At 37.1% G+C, this 25,807-nt stretch overlaps 1 protein-coding gene across 14 annotated transcripts in view; it reads right to left on the bottom strand.

Moving 5' to 3' along the window:
* Nucleotides 1-25,807, bottom strand: part of OSBPL8 (oxysterol binding protein like 8) — a 168,257-nt gene that overhangs the window by 17,927 nt on the left and 124,523 nt on the right. For all 14 annotated transcript variants that reach the window (XM_066368511.1, XM_066368510.1, XM_066368513.1 and 11 more), the window contains 10 exons: nt 24,595-24,679; nt 21,527-21,698; nt 16,733-16,970; nt 15,938-16,122; nt 12,718-12,799; nt 12,341-12,439; nt 10,329-10,425; nt 5,235-5,333; nt 2,519-2,616; nt 711-800 (listed from right to left, as the gene is read on the bottom strand). In XM_066368511.1, coding sequence (XP_066224608.1) covers nt 711-800; nt 2,519-2,616; nt 5,235-5,333; nt 10,329-10,425; nt 12,341-12,439; nt 12,718-12,799; nt 15,938-16,122; nt 16,733-16,970; nt 21,527-21,698; nt 24,595-24,679 — 1,245 coding nt within the window. The remainder of the gene's footprint in view (nt 1-710; nt 801-2,518; nt 2,617-5,234; nt 5,334-10,328; nt 10,426-12,340; nt 12,440-12,717; nt 12,800-15,937; nt 16,123-16,732; nt 16,971-21,526; nt 21,699-24,594; nt 24,680-25,807) is intronic.

Raw genomic sequence — 25,807 nt, 5'->3', positions numbered from 1 at the left:
GTTTCTAGATTCAGTTTCACTTTCTTATATTTCTTATCATTTTCTAATTATAATGTATAAAATAGTATACTCAATGTCCTAGTCATTAGCCAGATACGATCCCTTTTATTCATTTAAGCTTCTTTTAACAAAATTACATAGATGTGAATTTAGGTCAACAAAGAAGTAAATGAAAGCCATTGCTTTCATATAACACCATAGCCTTCCCATGTTCCTAAAAAGGAAATGTAGCTCCCATTGGAAACGCCCCTTCCTGCCAGGTGAGAAGCCAGGTGCTGCTGGGAGGAAAGCACAGCCTGGACCCGAGTGCCAGAGCTGGTGTCCTCACTCCACCACTTACTGCCAGCAAATTACTTACACTGCCTGGGCAACATTGTCCTCTGTAAGGTGGGGACAGTAACAATACCCACCACGTAGTTATTATGTTAAATATGAACTGAGTTAATATGAGGAACATTTTTAAACAAAGTACTACATAGTGAGTGATACCTAAGAGTTAGCTGGTTTTACTGATTTAAAGTCTTAGAAAGGTAAAATATTACTTACAAGTAGATATTGTTGATAACAGAGCAACACCAAAGTATTTCTTAAGCTGAAGCCATGTTAAATAGTGATGATGTTAGCAATGAAATAAGTGAGCTTATAAAACGTGACTGTTCATTTTTTCCAGAGAATAAAATGTGTTTAAGCTAAAATATAAAAATACTTACCCAATGGCCTTCCAACGTAGCTAAGACTTCTTTTCCCAGTTTAAGTTTCCCTGATATTTGATTAACACAGTCACTACTACCTAGAAATGGCTTTTAAAAGAGAAAATGCTAAATAAAAATTTTACTTTAAATTTATATTTAGATACAACATAGCCATAAATAAATAAACAAATCAGAAAAAATAACTGCATAGTAACAGTGCTGTTGAAGGCACAAATGGCAAAAACTGACTCAAATTTTAGTCTGACATATTCAATAAAAAGAAACTTAAATTTTCTGCTATGGAGAAGTTGGTTTTAAAAAAGCCAGTCTATGTGCAATTCAAATAAACATATTGAGAAAGCTCACACAGATATAACTCACTCAAGTCCTGTCTCAAGACTTGATCCATGTTGAAATATATAAAGCAAAAATAATTCAGTAAACCTAAAGGATTTCATTCATCTTTTACAAGAAATAACACCCCTCCCTTCAAAATAAAACAGTAAAATAATACTCAACCAAAAATCCCTCCAAAAAATAAAATTAGAAGAAATATACTTTCAGTTACTATGCTGCATTACTGATGTTTCTCCTCAGTGAAAAAAATTTTGGTTCTCCGATCTAATCCTTAAAAGTGTCATAAATTACTTAAGATTTCTCTAGTCATGCTTTTCAAGTATCATTATCACCAAAGAAATAAAAATTTCCTAAGATAAAAAAAAATCAAATGAAGGGCATTGCATTTAATAATTTAAAAAGGTCCTTTTTATTAGAGAAAAGTTGCTGATCAGCTGGATATCAATATGGGAGCTAATATAAATATTAAATATTCATAGGAATATTTTTATCTGAACATAATATGCTGCCTATACCAACCAGTGACACTGTGAAAGGTCTTAAATTTACCTTTCATTTTAAGGCAGACAGGAATTTCCAAAGATTGTCTCAAGCACATCTTCCCTTCCCCCGGCAGTCCACATGCTCTTCCTCAATGAAACTTTGCTATCCTCCAACTGAGAAGTGGAGTCTACATCCCTTCCCCTTGAATTTGGGTAGGTTTATAACTCTTCAACTAATAGAGGATGGGGTAAGTGATATAATTTTACTTTTGAGGCAAAGTCATAGATGGTGATTTAGCTTTGACCTTGCACACAAGGATACTTGCACTTGGAAATCTGAGCTGCTAAGCAGTTAGTGTGACTGCCAGGAAGGTACCATGCTGTGACAAAGGCAGGCTCCCTGCAAAGGCTATGTGTACAAATGCTCAGTTTGGCACTCCCAGGCTCTCAGTCATCCCAACCAGGCATCAGACATGTCACTGATGAGCCTTCAGATAATTCTAGGCCCCACCTGTCAAGTCCCTCTTAACCTGTAAGTCTTCCTAACTAAGGCCCTAGACATTATGTAGTAGAGATAAACCATCTCCAATATGTCCTGTCCAAATTCCTGATCCCTAAGAAAATGATTGTTTTTAAGTTTGTGAGTTTTAAAATGTTAGGCAGAAATTCTAAATAACACAACTCCGTCTTAGAGTATACAGCTATAGTCTAAGTGCACACTTACATATTGGTATTTTGTGAAGCAATGCTTTAATTTACTGAAAGTGCTACCCATTTTCTTCTTAGATCTCATGCCACCATTTTATTAATTAAAATTAAAAAATAAAAAAGAATGGCTTTGTATTGATTTGGATCTTCCAAGGCTATCCTTTCATGAATTGTGTGTCCTTATATTTAGTCTTTAATTTGAAACTAAACCATGTTCTTTGTTTAGTATTCACAGCACAGCTCCTCTCTAATTAGGTGATACTATCATTCTCTACTAACCTTTAGTTTAAATTCAAGTATTGCACTGTATCCGGTTTTTTGACATGTAATGTTGACTGTTCCACCAAGCTCCAGTGTCATTGTACCATAAAGAATTCCTAAAGAAAAAAACAATTTTGACAAAAAGTTGAAGAGAGACACTGGCCAATAACATGCAAAGCTTTAATATCTAATTTCTTTCCAAAAGAAACTAATAAAGTAAGGGTATTCTATCCCACTCAATAGCAATCTATAATATACATATAAAGTAAGTTCTATGGGATTTAAATAGGTAATAGTTGATCCACATTATTCGCAGATTCCACTATCTGCAAATTCACATACTCACTAAAATCCAAATCCCTACCCAAAGCACCTTTGCAGTCATTCATGGACATGAGCAGAGTGGCGAAATTTTCAGTTGTCCAGTATGCATATACCTAGCTGAGGCTGAACAAGGTAACACTGCCTTTTTGTTTCACCTCTCAGATGGTAAATAGATGTCTTTTTTGCAGTGTATTTAGTGCCACATTATCCACAGTTTTGTAATTTTTGTTGGTAATTTTACTGTTTAAAGTGGCCCCTAAATGTAGTGCTGAAGTGTTCTTTAGTGTTCCTAAAACACAGAGGCTTTTAGGTACCTTGCAGAGAAAATGAGTGTGTTAAAACTTGGTTCTGACATGAGGTATAGTGCTGTTGGCTATTAGTTCAATGTTAATGAATCAGTAGTGTATATTAAATAAGGTGTCTTTAAACAGAAACAAAGTTATGTATTAACTGGTTGATAAAATCATGACAAGAGGCTCACAGGAAGTATTTCCCCTAGGAGCAATGGTTCACTATTCATTAATTCAGTGTTCTTGGTGACTTTATAGAACATAACTACTGCAAAGATAAACTGTATAAGACAAACAAATCCTCCCAAAAGGTTCTGTGGCTAAAAGCTGGGGAAGTTCTGAGTTTAACAAAGTTAAACAAAAATCGTGTGTGTGTGTGTGTGTGTGTGTGTGTGTGTGTGTGTGTGTGTATCTGTTTCTGGATGAAGTTGTTAAGGCAATCTTAATAAGCAAGTGTTCATTTCCAAGAGGGGAACAAATTCTGCAATGCTTCTCATGTTTATTTGTCTATGGTACACTTATTTTGTAAAACAATTTGTCAGACTAGTGATTTGGGGACACATCTTAGAAAATATATAGGGTAGAAAATAATCATTTCCTATGTTCTTTCACAAAGGGTTATAATCTCTCCTTTTTCCACGCAATAAAAACAAAGCTATGAAAAAATTTCCCATTGCTACTTAGGTATGGTATTGAGTATCTACATGAAATACCATTTTATTTATTTCAAATGATATAGAATTTGAAGATATATTTATCAATTCAATTCATAATTTCAGATATTTCACTTCAAGTCTATTCGAAGAATCATGCATGAAGCTCTAAATATCTAGCCTCAGGCCACAGGATGGCCCCTCTTGTAGTTAGTACTAGGTAGATTCAGTGTACAGTAGATTGGAGTCAGCAAGTCTAGAGTTTAGTTTCAGCATTTTTACTAACTAGATGGTTTGGACTTGGATAAGATTCTTAACCCTCCCAGTTTTCTCATCTGTGAAATGAGATCTTATTTTAAAAGTTCTATGTTTTCATCAATCAGTTCTTAAAATGGAGAGTAATTACTAAAAATAGTTTTTTTCAAGAAGTAGGCTGGAAAGGGTGGGTACAGATAATGACTACCCTGAGAGTTTCAGCTGATGCCCTATAGCACAGAAGTGCAGGCTGCAGAATCTTGACCCTGCCACATCCCAGCTGTGCAATATCAGGCAAAGTAACTACTTTGTGCCTTATTTTCATTGTCCATAAAACAGAAATTATATTTCTTACTCTATGAGGGCTTCTGGAATGACAGAGTATGAATATAAAGTGTACGGAACTGGGTATCTGGACTGTTCTAAGTAATAGTTATTTTAATATCTGTATCTGTATCCTAAACAATGGGGAAAATCATAATACACTAACTTTTAAGAAATATCCAAATGAGGATGAGAAAAAAATTTAAAGGACTTGGTACACTGAAAAACAATTAAGTTAAAATCTTGTGGCCCTGCCTGGCTGGCTCAGTGGATAGAACGTTGACCTGGTGTATTGACGTCCTGGGTTCAATCCCTAGTCAGGGCACACAAGAGAAGTGACCATTTGCTTCTCTACCCCATTCCCTTCCCCTTTTCTCCCTCTTGCCCTTCTACAGCCAGTCGCTCCATTGGTTTGTGAGTCGGCCCTGGGCACTGAGAATAGCGTGGTTGATTTAAGCATCAGCCCCAGCTGAGAGTTGCCAGGTGGATCCCACTTGGGGTGCACACACAAGTCTGAATCACTATCTCTCCTCTTTTCACTTAAAATAATCTTAAGAAGGCATAGTGGTACAAGAAGAAAATTACTTTTAAAGATTCTGAAATAATGGAGTTTCACCAAATTTTAAAACCTGCACTTAAGGCAAATGAAACTCCCTTATTGTAACCAGCCGCTTCCAACTAATGTATATGTCATAAAAAGTCCACTATAGATTAATTCACCACAAAAATATTCTGCAGATGACAGCAATTATCTTAAGTATCTATAAAACAAGATGCTTTAAAACAAAAGACTGCATTAAATCTCAAAACATAACAAACCATAACCATATACATTTATTTAAAAAGGAGGTTTTAGGAATATCTCAGTCAAGAATGAGAAATATTTACCTTTACAATGGGCATATGGCATTGTCATTACATAATCTTCACCCCTATTCAAGAAAGTTAATCGTGCTTCTCCATCTAATATTGCAGATAACGAGTTTCCTAAAATAAATAATGTTTGTTAAATTTTACAAAGCTAATTCAATCAATTCAAAACCAATGAAACATATTTAGGACACCTACCAGACTTCTACAGTGGAACATCTTAAAAATAAAAAAGTGTCTCAATCTCAATGTGCTGAAACATATATGTTATCTTATATCCAAAATATATTTGATCCATATTTTCATTCTTACAAAACAAATACTTTTTAAAGTATAGTTATGTGCTTATTTATTTTATATGCTGCTTTAAGAAAAATCTTAAACTATATATGCAATAAAACACTTTTTCACTGGATAGCTTAATTTCTCTATTTCTTTTTTTTAAATTGACTTTATTGGGATAACATTGGTTAATAAAATTATAGAGGTTTCAGGTGTAAAATTCTATAATACATCATCTGTATATTATATTATGTGTTCATCACCCCAAGTCAGGTCTCCTTCCATCACAATTTATCCCCCTTTACCTTCTGCTTCCTCCCACCCCTTCTGCATCTGGTAATCACCACAAGAAAAACATTTTCTTATAGCCTCTTCAAGAGTTCCTAGACAAGAGATGCTCTCAGATGTTCTCTCTTAGATGTATTTACTTAAAAAAGTATAAAAACAATTTTAATACATAATAAACGTATGGATATAATCTCATTTTAAAAGAGATGAACAATGTAGAAAAAAATACACAGTGAAAGTTGAAAAACATTTCTGACCTGGCTCCTTTCCCCTGTCCAGCTCTTTCCCCAGAACTAACCGCTGCTTGGGCGAATCCTTCTAGTCTAGATAGACCTTTTACTGTGCATTTGCACACATGTAAGTGTACATAAACATACTTTGAACATAAATGGGGTCCAATTGTTTTTGTTTTTGTTTTTTTTTCAGAGATAGAGCCAGAGAGAGGGATAGGTAGGGACAGATAGGAATAAAGAGAGATGAGAAGCATCAATCATTAGTTTTTCGTTGCGACACCTTAGTTGTTCATTGATTGCTTTCTCATATGTGCCTTGACCGTGGGGCTACAGCAGACTGAGTAACCCCTTGTTCAAGCCAGCGACCTTGGGTCCAAGCTGGTGAGCTTTGCTCAAAGCAGATGAGCCCGTGCTCAAGCTGGCGACCTCAGGGTCTTGAACCTGGGTCCTCCGCATCCCAGTCCGATGCTCCATCCACTGCGCCACCGCCTGGTCAGGCTGGGGTCCAATTGTTTAAAGTACTTACTAAAGTCTTAAATCTTGAAGATCTTTTTGTCACGAAATGTAGATCCACCTAATGCTTTTTAATGGCTACATATTGTTCCACAGCATGGATTCCCCATTTAGCTATTCCCTGGGGTTGAGACTTTTAGTGCTCAGCTATAGACAATCCTTTTCTCCTCTCGACACGTGAGAGATTATACTTTCTGCTCCACTGGAGTTGTCTGGAGCCACATGACTAGCTCTGGCCAGTGGGTTGAGAGTGGGAGTATATCCTGTGTCACTTGTGGGCTGAAGGATTTAACTGCAGGTATGAGGGCTTCCAATATTCTGTCCCCTAAGACAATGGAGAGGCCTCCTATTGAGTGGTAGAGCCACAAGATCCTGACAGCCTGGACAGCCAAGTCTCAACTTGAAGGAAAGTTACCATAGGGGTTTTCTGGATTCAGAACAAACCTTAGAGTGAGTGAGAACTTTTTCTTTGCTATGTTAAGCCAGTGTTTTGTTTTGTTTTGTTTCTTTAAAGACTACAGTATAACCCAGTATATTCTGACTAATATTCTCATATTGGACATTTAAGTTGCTCCTAATTTTTCACTATTAAATAAAACGCTGCAATGAACATTCTTTATGTATATTCCTGAGTAAGTACAGTGTGGGTATTTTTATAGAATAGGACCCCAGAAGAGAAACTAATGGTGTCTTAGTCAGTTTGGGCTGCCATGTCAAAAACCTCATAACTGTGTGGCCTGTAACAAGCATTTATTTCTCACTGTTCTGGAGGTTCAGAATCCAAGATTCAGGCAGATTTGGTATCTGGTAAGGACTCACTTTCTCATAGAAAGCTGTTCGTTTGCCATAACCTTACATGACGGAAAGGGCTGGCTAGCCCTCTAGAGTCTCTTTTATAAGAAGCTTCCTTTTATAATCTCATTCATTAGTGCTTTTCCCTCATGACCTAATCTCCTCCCAGAGGACCCACCTGCTAATATCATTACCTTGTTGGTTAGATTTCAACGTATAAAATTTGGAGACACAAACATGAGACCATAGCAAATAGCCAAATGGTATTCATATTTAATTCTGAGAGAAACATCAAATTGTCTTGCACAGTCTTTACTAATTTACATAACCATTAACATTATCTCCCCATAAGTGGATACTGTCTTTGTGTATGTGTGTGCATGTGTGTGCTAATTTGATAGAAGTGGTATTTTGTTGTTTTAATTTGTGGTTCTCTGATTACTGGAGGTTAAACAAATTTTCATATTCCCACTGGCCATTTGTATTTCTTCAGGATCTCATTATCTGCATTTTTCCATTTATTTTCTAAGTTAAAAACATTTTAAAAGATCTCTAAAATAGAATGTGTTCAAGAAGGCTTTTGCAACTGAATTCTTTGTCATCAAAGGTATCTCCCCCTCTCAACTTCCCAAAGATATCCTTGTCCATTTATTTTTTCAAAAATATCCATTCTTTCTTTCTTTACAAATATTTATCAAATAGTTGCAATGTACTAAGCATTGGAAATGAACTGGTAAGCAAAACAGACAGAGTTCCTGTCCTCAGGAAGCTTCAGGTCTATTAAAGAAAAGTAACATTGAATATGTCCATTTTCTTTGTTTCTGGACTTAACAGGCAATAAAGCAGCAAAGGGACCCCGTGATATTTGGGGTAGAAGCAATAAAGGGAGGGTATGTAAACAAGGTATCACTTCTTTCCTTAGCATTTAGCAGCAGCAACAAACATGTTCTGAGCCCCAGAGCAGGCTCTTAGAGTCATGGAATAATAGATTGTCGGAAAACCCATTTATATACTGCTCACAAAAATTAGGTGATCAAGGAATGTGCAGATACTTCAGTACTTTCAGTCTTTCGTATAGTGCATTTTCACCGATGAAATAAAAGTTGGTTTTGCATCTCATTTGCATAATCAAACAACTTTGATTTGCAACCAACTTTGACTTCTTGTTTGCTCTTCTGATGTTCTTGTTCAATAAAAACAGAATCAAATGTTTCTCTTTTTTATAGTTTTATATTCATTTTGAAATACCCCCTAATTTTTGTGAGCAGTATAGATAGAGAAACTGAAGAACAGAAGCAAAGTGACTTGCTCAACAGCTCCTGACTCCTAATCCAAGATCTGCCCACTCTCTCAAATTGCCTGCCTTGTAGGCTTTGCAGCTGTACCAAATGCTCATAAACCCTCCCAGGTACGAATGAGGGGCAGGTGAGTACCTGTCCTAGGAGATACAAAAAATACACTCCCCACCTTCAAAAGGCTTACCATCAAGCTACTGCAAATTTCTTTCTAAAAGACTCTTTCTATCATTTGGCTAAAAGCTTATTTTCCATTAAACCAGTTTATGCTAGGCCTGTTAGAATTTATCTAAATACTCAGTTATCATTAGGATGATGGTTTTCAAATGGAATTTGAAGATTTCTAGACAGGAAGCTAGTATTGACTCATCCTGACATTTCATCTGCTTTCTTGGGAACAGAAAATTCCAATGTCCATCAGGGAACTCTTTCTGTATGAATTAGTCAATCTTCCCCTGAAGAAACATGTAAATAGCTTTCGGAATATTAGGAAAATGTGCACAAAACATATTGGGCCCATTAGCCATATTCCTTAAGCCTCAGTTTTCTCTATACTAAAATGGGGATAATAATATGGTCTCATAAGATCGTTAGAAGGATTAAATAAATGAAAGGCACAATGAGTAGGCACATCTGCCTCAGAGTAAGCAATCAATAAATGTTAGCCATTATCATTCTATTCAATGCCGGGCCCTGTTCTGCACTTGTCAACCAAGAACCTGGGCATCTGAGCAGCCCATACTGAGGAAGCAGAACCATACACCATAGCCATCTGCCTTTGTTTTAAATATTTCAAAAATCAATGAACCCTGAAGAATAAACGAGATATCAGTCCATGTTGATGAGTCATGGACCAGGGTTCACTGTGTTCCGTGCCCGACGCAGAATTTGTCTATTTTTGAATAAAAACATTATTTCTTCTGTAAGTCACAGTACTTAATCCCAAGCTTTAATTATTTTGAGATAATAATGCTACAGATACTTTAAAAGATTTAAATATGCATTACTCGTAACCCATGCAATGAATGATAAAATTTAAGATATTTTCTTCTAGCTTTTCTCCCATATGTATTTTTCTTTCTCCTCATCACTAGTTTTCTTGAAGTATAACAATTTACATATAATAAGTGACCCATTTTAATTGTGCATTTTGATAGTCTTGGCAATTGTCAAGATACAAAATTTTCCATCATCCCAAAAGATTTTCCCTTCCTCTAGCCCTAGGAAACTTCTTAAAAAAAGCTTTTATTGGTATGTTTTTGGGTCCAAGGCTAAATATTATTACTAAGCAAGTATTCTAACTGTACTTGAAGTCCTTCTCTCTCTAGTCAAAGACTAAGATAGAAAAACCAACTCCTCAGGTACATTAAGACGGAACAAAAACCTTAGTAGCGTGAAAGGCAAAAGAAATGCATTATGCACTAAAAGGGCTACCATAGAGGGCAATCATTATTCCATTTTTTAGTAAGAGATGCTTGTGATAAATTTACACATATGGGGTTAATAGTTATATAAAATGAGTCATACCTCTATTTATGAATGGACAAAGAAAAACACTATAAAAGTTGTTATTCAAGTACAGGTGACACTCAAAATGACATAAAAATTCCTTACCTGAAAAGATCTCAAGACACCATCTAAATAAAAAAGCTCATTAAAAAATACTACCTCCCAGAAAAGGGTGCCAATTGAGACATGAGAAAACTCACCATAGAACTTGGACTTAGCCAGGATACTACCACTAAGGCAAAATCCATCCTTTCGGTTACTAACATAAAAGGCAGATATTGGTGGATGATGGGACACCTATTGATCACAGGAAAAAACATAGAATATAATAAGTATATTACTGTGCTACTATAAAAATGTTCAAGTCTTAAAAGTATATTCTATTATTATAGAAGAAATATTTGGTAAATAGTGAAATTAAATATTGATGATTATGGTACTCAGCCTCCAAATATCTCCCAAGGAACCTCACCTCCTGGTATTCACACCACTGGGCAGGCACTCCTTACCCTGTACCAAAGTTGGTTTACATGCAAGTGATAGTATGTCACTTCTGAAATTAGGGTATAAAGTAACATCCATCTTGGTGTGTCTCTCTCAGATCATTAGCTCTAAGAAGCCAGCTTGCATATTGTGAACAACCCAATGGAGAGGCCTATGTAATGAGGAACTAAGTCCTATTGTCAAAAGCCACGTAATAAGCTTGGAAGTAAAATCTTCCAGTCCAGTTAAGTCCTCACCTCATAGGATTAAGAAACTGGATGACATCCTGACTGCAACTTCATAAGACACTGAGCCAGAACGACCCCACTAAGGAGCTCTCAGATTCTGGAACCTCATTATATGAGCTATTAAATGTTGCTTAAAGTCATTAAGTTTTGGCAATAATTTGTTATACAAAAATGGATAACTGGCCTTGGCCAGTTGGCTCAGTGGTAGAGCGTCGGCCTGGCGTGCAGAAGTCCCAGGTTCGATTCCCGGCCAGGGCACACAGGAGAAGCGCCCATCTGCTTCTCCACCCCTCCCCCTCTCCTTCCTCTCTGTCTCTCTCTTCCCCTCCCGCAGCCGAGGCTCCATTGGAGCAAAGATGGCTGGGCGCTGGGGATGTCTCCTTGGCCTCTGCCCCAGGCGCTAGAGTGGCTCTGGTCGCAACAGAGTGATGCCCCGGAGGGGCAGAGCATCGCCCCCTGGTGGGCATGCCGGGTGGATCCCGGTCGGGCGCATGCGGGAGTCTGTCTGACTGTCTCTCCCCGTTTCCAGCTTCAGAAAAATACAAAAAAAAAAAAAATGGATAACTAACACAGTGGTTATTCTTCACATAAATTATGAATGAGTTATAAGAAACTCATTTCTTACAAGTGTTAAAATTGTTAAGCTTAATGGATAATCATAAAAAATAATACAGAAGTTTGAGGAGACAAATCAATAGGAACTGTAGTCATCTGGACCACAGAAGGTGAGCAGGTCAGGGTTGGTTCAGATGAAGAACAGCTGAGAAGGTGTATTGTGGCAGGAGAATTACACATTTAAAAATACTACTAAGACTGAGACTCAGAGACATGGACAAGAGTGTGGTGGTTGGGGCGGGGGGAGAGGGAGGGGGTTGGAGGAGGGGAGGAGCACAAAGAAAACCAGTTAGAAGGTGACGGAAAACAATTGGACTTTGGGTGATGGGAATGCAGCATAATCGAATGTCCGAATAACCTAGAGATGTTTTCTCTGAACATATGTACCCTGATTTATCAATGTCACCCCATTAAAATTAATTAAAAAAAAACTTTAAAAAAAAATACTACTAAGGCAAGGAAGAACGGGTAAGAACATCAGGTTACCTAACTGAACACACAGCTTTGACTACTGTGAAAGGGCTCAGAAAGGCATGGAAATAGAGGTAAATTTAAAAAGATATGAAGGGCCTAGAACGCCACAACAAATCCCTATAAATTTAATGCAGGAACTGGGAAAAAACTGAAGAGTTTTGGGAAAGAGGTGGAGGGCAAGGAAATAATTATTTTTGGTCACAGGACTCTATGACTCTAACAGTAATACTTCTGAGTATGATATTTCATAGTACTCAGTATTAAAAAGACACGCTGATCAAATGTTCATTAGTAAAGGTTAATCAACAGTGAGTTTACCGAGTTTCTATTTTCTATGAAAATAACCCAATAACTTCTGACCCAGTTTTGCTTTTGTAAGAGATTTCTAATACCTGTTCAGCAATATAAAAAGTTTTGCTGTTTGTTCTGGGATGAATCCATAAACAACGGAAAGTCTCACCAAGTATGGGATTGTAAGGTTTCTTCAGTCCCTAGTAAGAAATATGCAAGTTTTAAATTATAAATACAAAAGATTCAAAGTAGTTTAAACCAGTCAAGAAATGTTTAGGTGTATCATCTGAAAAGCTATCCTTATGAAATTTCACAGTAGTGACATGAAATAAAGTTAAATAACTTTAATCATAATAGGACTAAATGATCAAGTATTTTGCAATTTTGCTAACTCGAAGCCTTACAATTATTAATAAATAATCTAAAGATAAAAAAATTAACTCATATATGGTTGAAAAAGATAAGATATTAACATTACCTTTGGCTTTTTATAGAATCCTGACAAATACCATTTCACTACTTTTTTCAATCGGAAATAAGGATTTTCTTCAAGAGCAGCCCTAAAAAACAAAAATTTTACAGAACATATTACAAATTCTCCCTCATATTTATCAAGCCAACAAGTGAATATGAGATATGATTGAAAAGCATAATTCATATTTAAAATAGATGGCAAAAACACCACACATATCAGTTTGTAACAATCATTTTTCATAAGCTGGTTACTTTTATTCTCATTTTTCCTATTCTTCGATATGCTGCCCATGTCTTTGCTCAGTTTTTGAAAAGTCTACAAACCAAGATTTCTAAACTGGGGTTCTGTTGAACCCTAGATGTTGCTAAGGGTTCTGTGAGAAATTGTGATTAAAAAAACTAAAGACTTTGAGATTCACACACAGTTTGTTGCCTGGCATTGGCAATAATGGGGTATCTGGCTAAGCAGCCTTATTAACATCTTTGTAAGAGGCCTCAGTCCCATATGTTGAGATGGACCAGGTCCACTTAGTCTATTCTCATTTGTCAGTGTTCGTTAGGAGATCCACAGTAACTGGTGAGGGTTGTAGAGCATGGTGGGAGGACAAGAGGCTGATGGTAGCCCCTTCCTTGTCCGCCTGTGTTTCAAGTCACAAATATGCAAGATTTACAATAATTTAAACCAATCAAAAAGTTTTTTTAATCCAATTTTAGGCTTCAGCCTCCCTTATGTGCTACCAACTGATTTTCTTGAGTGAACAAATTCTACCAATATAACAGGTAATCAAAGAATAGTTTTCATTTTAAAGAAAAAGTTTTTAGAATTCCTGACTCAGCTACCCCTTTGCCTGTTTTTGCTGATGCTGTAAACATTGCAAACATTGAGTGTATATGTCAGATGTGAATTCTATCTGTTTATTAATTTATTTTAAAACTGAACCCTCTAAGCACATCTGAAGGTTCAGTGTGGTGACTTTTGAAGATACAGTGTTAGAGGCCAGGTTGAAAGGCTGCACTTTTCAGGAGTAATAACCCTCTGATAGCTCTCTTCCTATTTTGACTTAAATTCTCTTACTACAGTATTTTATTTTATATTTTACATATACATAATTCACACAGTTCAAAACTCAAAGCAATATAAAAAATACAGATGTCTTGCTATTGGCCCAACTCTTTCTACTTCTGTCTTACAGGTAACTTTTTAGTTTTTAATTAACAGTTTTCTTAAGCATAAAGAAGAAACTATGTAGTAAGTATGAAACTAAACATAATCTTCTGCACCTTGCTTTTTTTTCACAAACACACATAATGCTACAGATCTCTTCTGATCTGTTCATAGAGTTCTTCCCTATGTATGGAAGAACACTATATATTATTTAACCAGTCAGCTGTGGCTGGACACTGGAATTATCTAATTTTATACTATTACAAACCTTGCTGCAACACTCTTGTATATATGTCACTTTGTTTATGTGGAGCTCTATCTGTCGGGATTCCCAGAAACAGGATTACTGAATCAAAGGACTGAGCACATCTATAACCCTGGCAAGTGCTGCAGGTTCTCTTCAAGGACACTGCGCCAGCTGGCACCGCCCAGCAGCAGTGTCTGAGTGCCTGCTGCACGTAGCCTTGCCAATAAAAGAGTGTGTTGCCAGAAAAGTGCAGCCTTTCCATTTAGGGAACATGGGCACCTTTCAAGAAGATCAGTTGTGAGTCCCAGGAATCTGCTCCACATTCTGAGAGAAATTAATTTCTAGACAAATAAAAGAAAGAAATATAAAAAGATATAAGGTAGAACTGGGGTATAAAAGCTTTTGAACTTCTTCTGCACAATGTGATGTGTGAAAAATAGTACCTTATCATTTGAATCTGCATTTTTCTTATTTTGTATGAAGTTTGTATGTTTAAGGACTATTTCTATTTCTTCATTTTTAAACTAGTCATTTCCTCCACTTCTTTTCTGTTAGGCTGCTCTTCATTTTCAATCACTTTGTAAGAGATCTTTTCATTTTAGGGACATTAACATTTTGTGTATAATTTAATTTGCAAAAATCTCTCACAATTTATCAATGATCTTTTGATTTGGATGTTTGCAATGTTTATTAATACAATAGACTAATAATGCAACTAATAAGCTGAATACAGAATCTAAAAACCAAGTCACAAGGCTACAACTTAAGAGTCCCAGGAAACACAGTGCCTGGGAACACCTCTGTAGCTGGAATGGGGCAGGTGAAATCTGGAAAGGTATAGGTAGAAAGTTGCTGTCATTTATTGGTTCTTCCAACAACTGTTGGGACAGAGGTGGACAGTTCTTCCTCCACCTCCTGTGTTCCGGCCTTCTTCAGAATTACACCTTCAGAATTGCTGGCAGGAAAAACAGCTAAGACAAACGTGGGGATTTATGCCAAGAGCCAGCAACTGGCAGGGCACTGCAGCTCAGGCAGAGCTGCATATGCCTCACACGCACGCAGACAGGGTAGGGATAAGCAGAAGCTCAGCCCACCATGGGACATGGCAGGGCTGACATAGGGAGAACAAAGAATGACAGCCATCTCTCCCCATGTGAGGGCAGTCAACAGTCCAGGATCCTGTGACAGCAGTGCTGTCCAGGGAGGGGTAAAATTCCTGTCCTCCCCAAGCTTGTGATCTCTCAATTTAACGGGAAACAGTATACCAATATGCTTCTATTAAGGTCAACTAGAGGAGTAGTGCAGAAGAAAGAGTGATACCTCATTAGAGCCCAATTTTGGTAAGGCATAACCACTGAATAGCACTCTAGACAATTTCTTAAACCATGAAATATCTTCTATTTTAAGAAGTGCCTGACCAGGTGGTGGCACAGTGGATAGAACGTTGATCTGAAATGCTAAGGACCCAGGTTCGAATACCCGAGGTTGCTGCCTTGAGCGTAGGCTCACCAGCTTGAGTGTGGGATCACTGGCTTGAGCATGGGATCACAGACATGACTCTATGATCACTGGCTTGAGCCCGAGGTCTCTTACTTCAGCAAGGGGGTCACTGGCTCAGCTGGAGCCCCTCGGTCAAGGCATGTATGAGAAAGCAATCGATGAACTAAGGTGCTGCAAAGAAGAACTGATGCTTCTCATCTCTCTTCCTTCCTGTTTGTCTCTGTCTGTCCCTCTCTCTGTCTCTCTGACAAAAAATAAATAAAAATAAAAAATAAAAATAAATAAAAAAAGAAGAAGAAAGGATCTACTTACTCAGATAGGAAATCTGCATGGTAGTAGTAATCTGAAAGTTTATCCAGAAAAGAACGAGGCTCCAAAATAAACGTAGGCAGAACCACCCTAGACAGGTCCATGCCAGGGCGGACCTGTTTCAGCAATGTCCAGATAAGGCTTTTGTTTTCTTCAGACACAGTTTCTGTTTGAGAAGCCTCGCCTGCCTTCAGCAATTAACAAGAAATACTGAAATATTATATTTATGTCAAACACAGAGATGTGTAGAAGACAGCTAATGTTGAAAATCTGAACTATTTGACCATTCCAAGCATTCTTAAAATGTGAAAATGACCCATTATATAATAAATAAAGTCTATAGCTATAAAATTTAGATAAAAGGGGTAGTTGTAAGAGACATCAAAGTTAATGAATGACATATACAAAAAATCCATTACAAAAATATTATACTCCTTTATACTACCTATTATCTTTACCTCTATGCACTAGCAACAAGAAAGTTATAAACTCATGTTTCCTTGCAATTTATGTTGTCCCTGGCAATGACATCTAGCAGCATTGTATTCTAACAGCAAATGTGAAGCAAATGTAAACTTTAAATTTAATAGAATCTAGTCATGTATGTATGAATACTATATGTTTTAAGTTGTTTATGAATTCTGATATATTTCAAATGGATGAAACTTTTAAAATAGGTCTCATACAAATATTCTTTTAGAAAAATAAGCAATAGGTCAAACAAATAATATATTCAATTTCATTTAAAAATTTCCAAGAATGAAAACACCAAAATTCCTGAAAATCAAAGACTTTTACCTCTCCGAGTTCCTCATGGCTCTGTTCGGTGTAGGTCGTCTCCTTTAAGGGCTCAATAGGTTCAGGTTCAATATATGAGTCATCTTGCCTTTCTGATGTATCGGTGTCACTTTCTTCACTTTTCCCCAGCACTTCATTGTCTGACTCATCATGCTCTTGATCATTTTCTTTATCGGATTTATCAGAATACATATCTTGGTCCTTAAAATGCTGTCGTTCAATTTCACTATCATTTAACCTTAAGGGAAAGAATTATTAGAAGGAAGAATAAAGGATGTTAAGAATATTTACTTTGGCCCTGACAGGTTGGCTCAGTAGTAGAGAGTCCACCGGTGTGTGGATATCCTGTGTTCAATTCCTGGTCAGGGAACACAGGAAAAGCGACCATTTGCTTCTCCATGCTCCCCTCTCCGCCCTTGCCTTCCCTCGGTCATGATCCTATTGGTTCAAGCACATCGGCCCCAGGTGCTGAGGATGGCTCCATGGAGCCTTCCTGCAGGTGCTAAAATAGCTCAGTTGTGAGAATGATGATTGATGCTTCTCCAGATGGACAGAGCATCAGCCCCAGACAGGGGTGAGGGGAGGATCCTGGTTGGGGCACATGTGGGAGTCTATCTTACCTCCTCTCACTTGGGGGGGAAAAAGAGTATTTCATCTATAAATAAGAGTGATATGTAATATTTACTGAGAATTTACTATATGTTGGGCACAGTTGTTAGTGTTTCACACAGTTTTACTCATTTAATCCTCAAAATAACCCTATGAGATAAGTAATATTATTCTCACTTTACAGATCAGTAAATGGCACAGAGAAGTTAAGTAAAACTCTGGGGAAATGTTAAAAAAGATAACACTGAGCTCTTTGCCTCTCTACCACTTGGGGTTAAAATTTTTCTAAAGCAAAATTTTAGACTATATCTTGCTAGATTTTTTTCTTAGTTTGCAATAGTCATCACTTGGCCTCACTGTCTCTTGTGGTCTGAAGAAAAACTTCAAGTCAAGACAATCATATAAATTCTCAAGTAAACTCAAATGAAGTATGACTTTCCATCTGTAAAGATCTCCAAAGTCACTTGAAATAAGTTCAAGAATAAGAAAATGTAAAAGGTCTGACCAGGCGGTGGTTCAGTGGATAGAGCGTCGTACTGGGATTTGGAGGACCCAGGTTCGAGACCCCAAGGTTGCCAGCTTGAGCGCGGGCTCATCTGGCTTGAGCAAAAAGCTCACCAGCTTGGACCCAAGGTCGCTGGCTTGAGCAAGGGGTTACTTGGTGTGCTGAAGGCCCGCGGTCAAGGCACATAAGAGAAAGTAATCAATGAACAACTAAGGTCTCGCAACAAAAAACTGATGATTGATGCTTCTCTTCTCTCTTCATTCCTGTCTGTCTGTCCCTATCTATCCCTCTCTCTGTCCCTGTAAAAAAAAAATGTAAAAGGTAAGTAATTATATCTATTTAATACTTGACTAATAAGCTTAATCTTGAGAAAAAAGTCCAAGGAGAATTGGAAATGGAAATATTAGCTTAAGGAAATGAACCTATAACCTAAAATTGATAAATTGCTATAACCAACCCTGTTTATACTAACCCTAAAGTGATTAGGGCTAATAATCTGTATAAAAATTAAAAAAAAAAACCTGACTTCCAAAATAAAATTTTTAAAAGAAATTTCTTATTTAGGAAAGTATCTGTGGGTTTCATTTAGCATAAAAATCTTACAGGGATATAGTAAAGTACTTTACAAATGAATACATGATGCCATATATATATATATTTTTTAGCAATGCTGAGATAGTAATAGAGCAGAGAAGTCTTATTTGATTCCTATATAGTCTCTATTTTTCCAAAATCTTCATTTGTTTGGATTTAACCAGAGAATTTTTTTTTTTTTTAATCTTTTAGGTAAGTGGAGGAAAGAGAGTGAGGTAGACTCCTGCATGCACCACAACAGGGATGCACTCAGCAACTACATCTGGGGTCAATGCTTGAGTACCAAGCTATTTTTAGTACCTGAGACTGATGCACTCCAGCAGAGCCACCCTCAGCACCCAGGGTCACACTCAAACCAACTGAGCCACTGGCTGCGGGAGGGGAAGAGGGAGAGAAGGAGGTGAAGGAGGGAGGGAGAAGCAGATGGTCACTTTTCCTGTGTGGCCTGACTGGGAATCAAACCCAGGATGTCCATATACTGGACTGACATTATATCCACTGAGCCACAGCCAGGGTCTAACCAGAGAATTTCTAATAGCAATTCGTTTATGTGTGTGTGTGTGTGTGTGTGTGTGTGTGTGTGTGTGTGTGTGTATATTTCTTTCTCTTTATGATCATATATATTTTTTAAAAGTAGTGTAAAATTGTCTCTTCTTTCTTACTGTCTTTTCTCTCCTTAACCACTCATGATTTGGTTTTCACTTTCCTAAATCCAGTGAATCTGTTCCCTTAGGTCACTAATGATGGCTTAGTTCACAGATCCAGTGACTTTAATCTTTGCCTCCTTTGACTTCTCTGCATCACTGGATTTAGATGGTGATTATTTTCCTTGAACTAGTCTTAATGCTTGGGTTCCCTGTAACTATAGTTTTATTTTTTAAGCTCTGTGATCCCTCTTATTTCCTTCTACCCTTAAATATTTTCATCTTCCATGACCCTTCTTTATTTCTATCCTCTCTCTCCTTTGGCAAGCTACTCAAATTCTATATGATTTCCAAACCCATGCGTGCAGTAATAAGCTTTAGACCATGTTTTTAAATGCTTGATTGATACTATTTATATCCTGGGATCACTGCATCCTCAACAAGTACAATATTTAATAAATTATTATCACTTGAACATGGTCTTTTGTTTTATTTTATCATCATCTTCCCTGCCACTTGGGCATAAAGCTTGGTACTCTTCATCTAGAAGCTGTCCATTACATCCAAGCCAGGCTCCTACCCTCTCATCTCTGCATAATCTGCTCCCAGCTCATTTTCTGTCATAGAGCCAAATAAAAATGTTGAAAGGTTAATTCTATTTTGTAAAACTCTGTTATACTGAGTTATAGGATATACTCTGTCATAGGATGTTATGTTTGCATCCTATAAATTCCCCTGACCCTGTATTATCCTAAAGCCTCTCTCCTTTGGCTGTTTGTGTTATTCTTTGCTTCATACTATTTACAGCTCCCCAGCAAACAAAACAAAACATCCCTTCAGAATCACACAGTTAGAAAATTGTTGTACTGGGTTCAAATTTAAGATATCAAATTCATCTCCCTATTCAAATTGTGGCAAATTATACAGAAAAATGTATGGTATCTTACACAGAAAAGAGGCTCCAAAATTTTAACGAATATGTGAAGCAGGTGAATTTTTATTATCCCCAAATAAGAATATTTAAAGATTACCTGATATACAACAAAAATAATAAATAGTTTATAGCTGAAGAGCTTTGAGGAAAAAAATTTCAGGAAGAGATCCAACAAACACCCATTCCTAAATAATTTGTGCTCCTACTCCCTAATCCTATTCCATTCAGGCTTTTGTTCTGAAAATTAAAATAAACTCCAGGGGGGCCCTGGCCGGTTGGCTCAGTGGTAGAGCATTGGCCTGGCGTGCGGAAGTCCCGGGTTCAACTCCCGGCCAGGGCACACAGGAGAAGTGCCCATCTGCTTCTCCACACCTACCCCTCTCCTTCCTCTCTGTCTCTCTCTTCCCCTCCTGCAGCCAAGGCTCCATTGGAGCAAAGATGGCCCGGGCGCTGGGGATGGCTCCATGGCCTCTGCCTCAGGCACTAGAATGGCTCTGGTCGCAACAAAAGCGATTCCCCAGATGGGCAGAGCATCGCCCCCTGGTGGGCGTGCCGGGTGGATCCCGGTTAGCCGCATGCGGGAGTCTGTCTGACTGCCTCCCCGTTTCCAGCTTCAGAAAAATACTAAATAAATAAATAAACTCCAAGGTATAATTCTGCAAAGAAAGGATGTAAAATATCAGGTAATGGAGGTTTTCAGAAAGTGAAGAAAAACAGTCAAGCAAAAGGATAAAAAAATGTTCGGTTTGGGTTACATGGAGGAGAGGAGCAGTCTAACAACTTTGAGGAGAGTAACCCAATGCTGACAGTAATAAGTAGCTATAGAGCAGAAACTGAGCATTGGGGCAATGGAGGTAAAGGCAAGGGAAGTCTAATGTTTTTCCTACAAAGCAACAAAACAGATCTGAACCTCAAAACAGTCTCTGAACTTCAAGCAAAGTATTGAGTTTCCCTGGAGAAAAAAATATTTTTATGGTATTAACTATAATAAATGCTTTAGGGGATAAAACCACAATAAAATACAGTCCCAACTTGAAACACAATATAATAGGAGAATTCTACAAATACTAGAAAGAATAAGTCAAGTGCCATTATAAAAAACTAGTGTTACAGAACAGCAATAGAAGGACAGATTCTATTTCATGGTTAGGAGGCATAAAAGTCTTCATACATGAAGAATACACACAGTCTTATGATAGGAGAAAAGGGCGAGGAGGACTAGAAATCACTCCTACTGAAGGGAATGTCAGCACAAAGACAAGGTAGACAGAATGCTTGTATTTTGGAAATAACAAGTAATTCACATTAGCTAGGATCAAGGAAATAACTTTCTATACCTTACGATAGTAAGTAAACAAATGTTAAACTGGGCCTCAGATCATATAATGGGAAGAAGACGGCCAAGTTTCAAATCTAGATAAAGTACAAAAATTCTAGACCTTCCAACTAACCAAGTGAACAACACGGTCTCTAAGATAATCACCAAATTAGTGGTAATATCTACTTACTGGAAGTTGTCACCACTGTGGAGATTGTTAGCACGTAATAAGCCATACAAAGTCACATGCGTGCTCTCTGATGAAATGCTCAGGTCATGTTCCTTTCCTTCCCTGATCATTGTACGTTTAAGAAGACTAGAACATTTCAAAGCCAACTCCAAAGCATCCATCCAGCATCTTCCTAGAAGAACATAGATCATATGCAGTATAATTCAGGAAACTATAAAAACTGGCATCCTTCTTAACTTCACACTGTTAGCCTTTAAAACATACTATTATATTACTTCCTTGAGAAACAGTCACTGGAAAAGTTAGTTTGAACATGAAGTCTCTTAAGAATTTTTTAATGCAATTTTTCAAGTGCTTTTTACATACTAAGTATCTAGAAACCACTGGTAAATATGTAGAATATAGCACACATTAGTAAGTGTATCTAATGAAAATACCTGTATTTTTAAAATCTTAGAACATTAACATGTAGTACTGTATAATTTGAAGGTATAAAAAGGGTACATAAAAAAAGGGTACATAAAATATACTAAAGGGGTTATATTTGTACTATAAACAAACTATCTAAAATAATGTTTTGTTGTAGACAGTATGTTTACACATAGGTTTAGCATCCATTCTACTTATATATGGATGAAAAATTTTAAGTCATGGTCGGGGGAAATGCCTGTACAATACTGTCATTTATTGCTGTATTATTTACTAGAAACATTAGTCATTTTATTTTTTAAGTTAAAATTTAGAACTGTAATTAGCAGAAAAAAACGTTAGTTCACTTAAAATTCATATAAATATACATATATATATATATGTTTCAACATCTGCTGAAAATATCAGCCAAATAAAACACTTTTATAACAAGAGCTCATGCCTATGATATTTTAAAAATAATCATTTGATAAAAGTAAACTCAGGAAGATTACAAGATTCCTTAGGTTAGGGTAGCTTAAACTATATAAAATACCGTGTGTCCGTAAAGTCATGGTGCACTTTTGACCGGTCACAGGAAAGCAACAAAAGACGACAGAAATGTGAAATCTGCACCAAATAAAAGGAAAACTCTCCCAGTTTCATACCTATTCAGTGCAGTTTGATGTGGGCTCATTTGTTGCCCTACAGTTGGCCAGGCATCCCCAAATTACGGCCCTCGGGCCACATGTGGCCCCCTGAGGCCATTTATCCGGCCCCCCGCCGCAATTCCAGAAGGGGCACCTCTATCATTGGTGGTCAGTGAGTGGAGCACTGTATGTGGCGGCCCTCCAACCGTCTGAGGGACAGTGAACTTGCCCCTTGTGTAAAAAGTTTGGGGACCCCTGCGCCTACACACATCCAAATGATAGTGAAGTTCTTGCCACACATGGGTAAGGACGTCTGGTATAACAGAGTGAATAACGTCTGTGATTCTCTGTTTTAAGTGATTAATGTCATTGATACATTCAGTGTACACATGTTGCTTCACATAACCCCAAAAGTAAAAGTCTAAGGGCGTCAGATCCAGGGATCACGGTGGCCATGGATTGACAGAATCCCAGCCTATCCACTGCCGGGGGAATGTTCTATCCAACTCACGAACAATGGTGGCATAGTGTGGAGGAGCGCCGTCCTGTTGAAAGATGACACCTTCTGGAAATTGTGGCACTGCATACACTTCCAACATGTCAAGATAGAACTTTGCTGTCACAGACTGCTCCGCGAAAAAAGTAGGCCTATCACCTTATCATGCATCAGGCCACACCACATGTTCACTTTAGGGGTGTTGTGTTCGTACTCAACGTAGACATGAGGATGTTCAGCAGCCCATAAATCGAATGTTATGGCGATGAACATGTCCACAGATATGGAAGATTGCCTCGTCGCTAAACACAATATTCTGCAAAAATCTTGCATCATTGTCGATCTCATGAAGCATACAGTATCTGTAGCAAACACGCATCGTGTGGGTCTATCCGCTGGTTTGATAGCGTGCAACAGCCGCAATTTGTACCCCGTAAAACAGAGACGTTTCTTTAACACCTTATGAACTATAGTTTTGCTTAGGTGAAATTGTTGAGCACATGCACACACAGATTTTTTAGGGCTCCTTAGGTAGCTATTCCATATAGCCTTTGCAGACTCGTCACTGACTGATGGTCTACCAGAACGGGGTTTCTCCACCAAATTGCCAGTTTCCTTCAACTGCTTATCCCACCAAGTAATGTTATTCCTATGTGGTGGCACTTCGTTATAAACGTGCCGATATTCATGTTGCACTTTGGTCACGGATTCGAATTCAGAGAGCCACAGAACACACTTTCCTCTATACCGTCCACATCTCGACTGGCATGGCCGTGGGCTGCTCTGCTGTATACACGGTGTTATGTCATCATCTGCACATGCGCACATGCTGCCACATCATCCTACAGAAACTGGGAGGGTTTTCCTTTTATTTGGTGCAGATTTCACATTTCTATAGTCTTTTGTTGCTTTCCTGTGACCGGTCAAAAGTGCACCATGACTTTACGGACACACTGTATAAAAGTGAGGCAGAAAGCCATGATCAATTATTAAGATTTTAAAGTTACCTTGATTTTGAATAAGTTTTGGCTCTCCCTATATCTTCTTCAGGAATTAACTATTAAATTAATAAGTGTAGAACAAAAGGATATACTTAATGTCTTATGTTAAAAAAACTCACAATGGTGTATGTACTTTAGTGATAAAATATAAATAGTATTTTTAAAAAATATAAATAGCATTAAATGTACCTCTAAATTATAAAACTTAATGAGTTACCACAGAGAACACTAACCAAGACAAAAGGTGCTAGCGGGTTAATGAAATATAATGAAAACGCTAGGCTGCTAATTCAGAACTGAATTATCCAATGCTTCCTTCCTATCAGATTTCCCTGTTGTCAACTAAGTTAATGATATATTTGGTGTTCTAAGCAATTTATGATTACAATACCTGTGCTACAAATACCATACTTAAGACAGATTTTTCCCAAAGGAAAATACACAGTAGTATATAAAACCCTAAAAAATGAGGCCAAAATCTGTACTACATAATCCATCAAAACCTGTATTTACCATCTGACTCCGAAGTAGCTCGGATGATCAAGTAACTGCTAGGTAAGGGCTGAGTTATGGATCCAACTGCTTCACCTTTTGGGCCCTTAAAATAAACAAACAAATAAAAATAAGCAGAATTAATGGCAAACAGTATTATGAGGCCTCAACTTTACATTATCCATTATTATGGTAAGAATCCAAGTTAGGGATGAATTACAATTTAAAATCAAACAAGCTTTAACTTCATGCTTCTTGAGAAGTAAATGTAGAATATTAAATTGTCCTCTTCCAAAAAATATACCTCTTTACCAAAAAATTGAACAACTTATATTGAATAGTTATCATTAAACATTATATTTACCATACTAGGCCAAATTTTAATTGAACAGAGAATTTCCATCCCACACACACCACTAGAAAAAAATACTTAATTTCTAGAAGCCTATAAAGAAATAGCTGGAAATATTGTTACAATTTACAAGAAAAAGAAAACAACCTTTGGTCCAGGCAAAAATAAAGCTCAATTTTATAATCAATGATATACTTGTGTATAAGCACCAACTATAAATGCTAATTTTATTTTTCCAGAGACAAGAAAGAAAAAGTAATTTTATTGTTGTTAGCTGGAGTTATTTATTTTAGAAATATATAACACCAAGAGCTGTATGGTAACTAGGATCACCATGGCTACTCTTGGGTGAACATAGCTCTTACCTGGAAAGAAAACTCTAAGGATTAAATTTATAGTATAATTTTGATAGAAAAAGCATAATGTTTTAAGTTGTCAGATCAAGAAATAAAATGAACTTTAAAAGTATAAACATTAGAAAGTAAAGATGCAGATTCAAAATGAAAACATAGAAAAATCAGTATGATTTTAACAAATGTTATAATATCCTGGGGTATTTTCAAATAGTTTTATAATTTATGGGCCGGTTCCTAGAGCTAAGGTAGGGTAGAGACTAGAGTCAGACTACCTAGCTGTCAACCTTGGTTCCATGGTAGAAAAATTATTTAAGTCACTTCTTCAGGCTTTTGTCTGGTTAATAGGGGAAAAATGTATCCTCCTTCAAGATAGAGAATTTTTAAAAAGATTCTATGTAAAATGCTTAAAAGAACCCCTGACACAAAATAAGAATTCATGAACATTATTTTTTCCTAATCATAGACTGACTTTAAAACTGTTTAAACAATGTCCTAAGCAGGTTTGCTTGTTGAAGAATAATCTGAT

The sequence above is a fragment of the Saccopteryx leptura genome, chromosome 2 (genome assembly GCF_036850995.1).
Source record: "Saccopteryx leptura isolate mSacLep1 chromosome 2, mSacLep1_pri_phased_curated, whole genome shotgun sequence".
Lineage (NCBI taxonomy): Eukaryota > Metazoa > Chordata > Mammalia > Chiroptera > Emballonuridae > Saccopteryx > Saccopteryx leptura.
Note: the sequence above shows the minus strand (reverse complement) of the source record. Positions and strands in the feature narration are given on the sequence as shown.